The 3,230-nt window shown below is 41.7% G+C and overlaps 1 protein-coding gene across 1 annotated transcript in view; it reads left to right on the forward strand.

Moving 5' to 3' along the window:
- Window positions 1-3,227, forward strand: part of LOC105288551 (biotinidase) — a gene marked incomplete at both ends in the record, with an annotated part of 26,234 nt that extends 23,007 nt beyond the window's left edge. The window contains 2 exons of the mRNA XM_023527800.1: window positions 1,309-1,458; window positions 2,565-3,227. Of these exons, the coding sequence (XP_023383568.1) occupies window positions 1,309-1,458; window positions 2,565-3,227 (813 nt within the window). The remainder of the gene's footprint in view (window positions 1-1,308; window positions 1,459-2,564) is intronic.
- Between the last annotated feature and the right edge of the window lie 3 nt (window positions 3,228-3,230).

The following is a 3,230-nucleotide window of genomic DNA, read 5'->3' on the forward strand; positions in this document are numbered from 1 at the left end:
GCAGCTGGTCACATTTGTTTTTTATTACAAAAAGTTGGAAACAATTCAGATGTCCAATGATAGACAATAAACTGTGTTGTCTTTGTAAATATAATGTGGCCATTACAAATGATATTTTTGAAGGTATTTTTCTAGTCTTGATGTTCTATGTAGTGAGAAAGTCAGGATGGAAAACCGTATATTTATTTTCTCAATTATATATACAGAGACAGAGAAAAAATGAAAATAGTCAAGGTAGTAACAATAAATATCTTCATGTGACAGGATTATGAGTTCTTTATCTGTTTTCCAAGTTTTCTACAGTTCAACTTTTGAAGCTTTTATAACCAGAAAAAATTCTAGCGTTTTCAGTGCATCCCAGAAGTATGTAACTCAGATTGCCCTTTGTTTTAGATCACTCATGCCTTCTCTGCCTTCTTTGTCCCCTTTCACTTTGGGGCAATGGTCCAGGCTTGACATTTGAAGCCCTGTAAGTGGAGAGTAGCAGAAGCAAGAGGCCCTGGTGCCGAGAGCTGAGCGCTGCCCTTTTTGTTTGGATTTTCTTAGTTTGCTTCAGATATCGCAGGGAACCCAGGTGTCTCCAGGTGTGGGGAAAGGTCTGCAGTGTGGTCAGGAAGCCACAGGTAAAGGGAACCTCCTCATATCCACTTGGAGAAGTGCGAATTAGAGCAAGTCCTTATTTCTATCTTGAAATCAACACACTTGACTTTTACCCACTAGCCCAGTGGGTCCCAACCTTGGCTGCACGTCAGAATCACTTGGGGAACTTTAAACAAACACTGTTGCCAGGACCCATCCACAGTCAATTGAAGCAGACCTTTTAGGGGTGGGTCTCAGGATTACCCTTAAACAAGGAGTGTTTTTTCAGAAGTTCTCCATCTGACTCTGATGTGCAATGAAGGTTAAACTACTGGACTACAGATAACACATCTGGTAATGAGCCCAATATTCAAGGCCACTACATTTGGCCCGTCTCCCATTGCACCACCAAAAACTCAAAACCCCTGTTTCCTTGGCAAACCCCTGCTCCCTTCAATCCTCCCTCCCTGGACATGCCCCCAGGTACAGTTAATGGTTGTTCCTAGAGGACTTGATCTTTGTTCCCTCAGAATTAGGCCAAGCGAGGCCGCTTCCCCAAGACTGAGATTCCCAGTGAGAGTTCAGCCACCATCTTTTTACCTCTGGTTCGTGGTACACAGCAACTGCTTGATGGCTGTCAGAAGAACGAAAGAAAGAATGAATGAATGAATGAAGTGGTGCTTCCCATTACCTGATAGCACACAATAGTTTGATGTTTCTGATTTACAGGGTGTACAGATTATAGTGTTCCCGGAAGATGGCATTCATGGATTCAACTTTACAAGAGCATCCATTTACCCATTTTTGGACTTCATGCCGTCTCCCCAGCTGGTCAAGTGGAACCCATGTCTGGAGCCCCACAGATTCAATGACACGGAGGTATGTAAGGGTCTCACCCTTCCTCTTCAGGGGGCCACAGGCACGCACAGAGGAACCATGCCAGGGGCCAAAAGCCCAGACATGTTAAATGAGGCTGAAAGGGGACCCTGGGATCCTAAAAATGAAACCCAAGTTCCATGTGCCACACAGTCATCCAATTAAAGAATGTCTGGTATTACGAGGCATTTATTCGTCAATCCCGGTTGACCTCACAGATTGCCAAGACCTTGTCAGCTTACAATCCCTTCTCTTTTTTTATTTTTATTTTTTTATGCCTACAGCACCTGGTCTTCCTAGGTGGTCTCTCATCCAAGTACTAACCAGGCCCCACCCTGCTTAGCTTCCGAGATCAGACGGGATCGGGCACATTCAGTAAATATATTCTTATTAAACAAACAGAAGTAAAAAATAATGAAAGCCTACCTTTACCACACTCCACCCCACCCCTCATTCTATTTTCTTTCCTAGAGAAACTGCCATCAACAATTTGACGGGCGTCCAACTATATTCTTTTATTCATTTTATAATTATCGACATCCTCTTTTTTAGCATGCTATATGGTTATTTTTTAAACTCTTGCTATTATAAACAATGTTTCAATGACTATCCTTATACATATAGTATTATAAACATGTCTAAGTTCTTCTCTATTGTAAACATGTCTGTAAGGTAAGATTGCTAGAAATGGAATTTCTCAGCAAAGGATATGCACATTTTAAAATTATTTTAAAGAGTACCAAATTTCACCATTAAAAGACTTTTTTCACTTTACATCCCCAGTAATAGTGTATGAGTGCCTGTTTTCCAACCCTTTGGTCAATGTAAGATAGAATCATCTTTTCAATTTTTGCCAGTCTTACAAGGGTGAAAAATATCTCATTATTATTTTAATTTGGATTTCCTTATTACTAATAAGGTTGAGCATCTTCTCATGTTTGTATTTGTTCTTCTGTGGATCACCTGTTCATATCCTTTAGTTTCTCAGTAGTGATTTGTTTTTATTGGACACAATACAGGGACTTTCCTGTTTTAAAATTATAATGCAAAAGGCAGGACTTAAAAATTCCATTATTTATGCATTTATGTATACCTTTTTTTCCCTCTAGGTCCTCCAGCGCCTGAGTTGTATGGCCATCAAGGGAGATATGTTCCTAGTGGCCAATCTCGGGACGAAGCAGCCTTGTCATAGCAGTGACCAAGGGTGCCCAAGTGATGGAAGATACCAGTTTAACACAAATGTCGTGTTCAGCAATAATGGAACCCTTGTGGACCGCTACCGCAAACACAACCTCTATTTTGAGGCAGCTTTTGATACTCCTCTCCATGTAGATCACATCATCTTTGATACGCCTTTTGCTGGCAAGTTTGGCGTCTTCACTTGCTTTGATATATTGTTCTTTGACCCTGCCATCAGACTCCTCAGAGACACTGAGGTGAAGCACATCGTGTTTACGGCTGCCTGGATGAACCAGCTCCCACTCTTGGCAGCTATTCAGATTCAGAGTGCTTTCGCCATAGCCTTTGGTGTCAATTTCCTGGCTGCTAACATCCACCACCCATTTCTGGGGATGACTGGAAGTGGCATACACACCCCTCTGAAGTCTTTTTGGCACCATGACATGGAAAACCTCACAGGTCACCTTATAATTGCCCAGGTAGCCAAAAATCCACAGAGTCTCGTTAGTATAGAGAATGCCACAGATAAAATGGACCCATCCCATAGTAAGTTTTTGGAAATCTTGGCAGGTGATCCATACTGTGAGAAGGATTCT

Source organism: Pteropus vampyrus, unplaced genomic scaffold, assembly GCF_000151845.1.
Source record: "Pteropus vampyrus isolate Shadow unplaced genomic scaffold, Pvam_2.0 Scaffold1, whole genome shotgun sequence".
NCBI classification, from domain to species: Eukaryota; Metazoa; Chordata; class Mammalia; order Chiroptera; family Pteropodidae; genus Pteropus; species Pteropus vampyrus.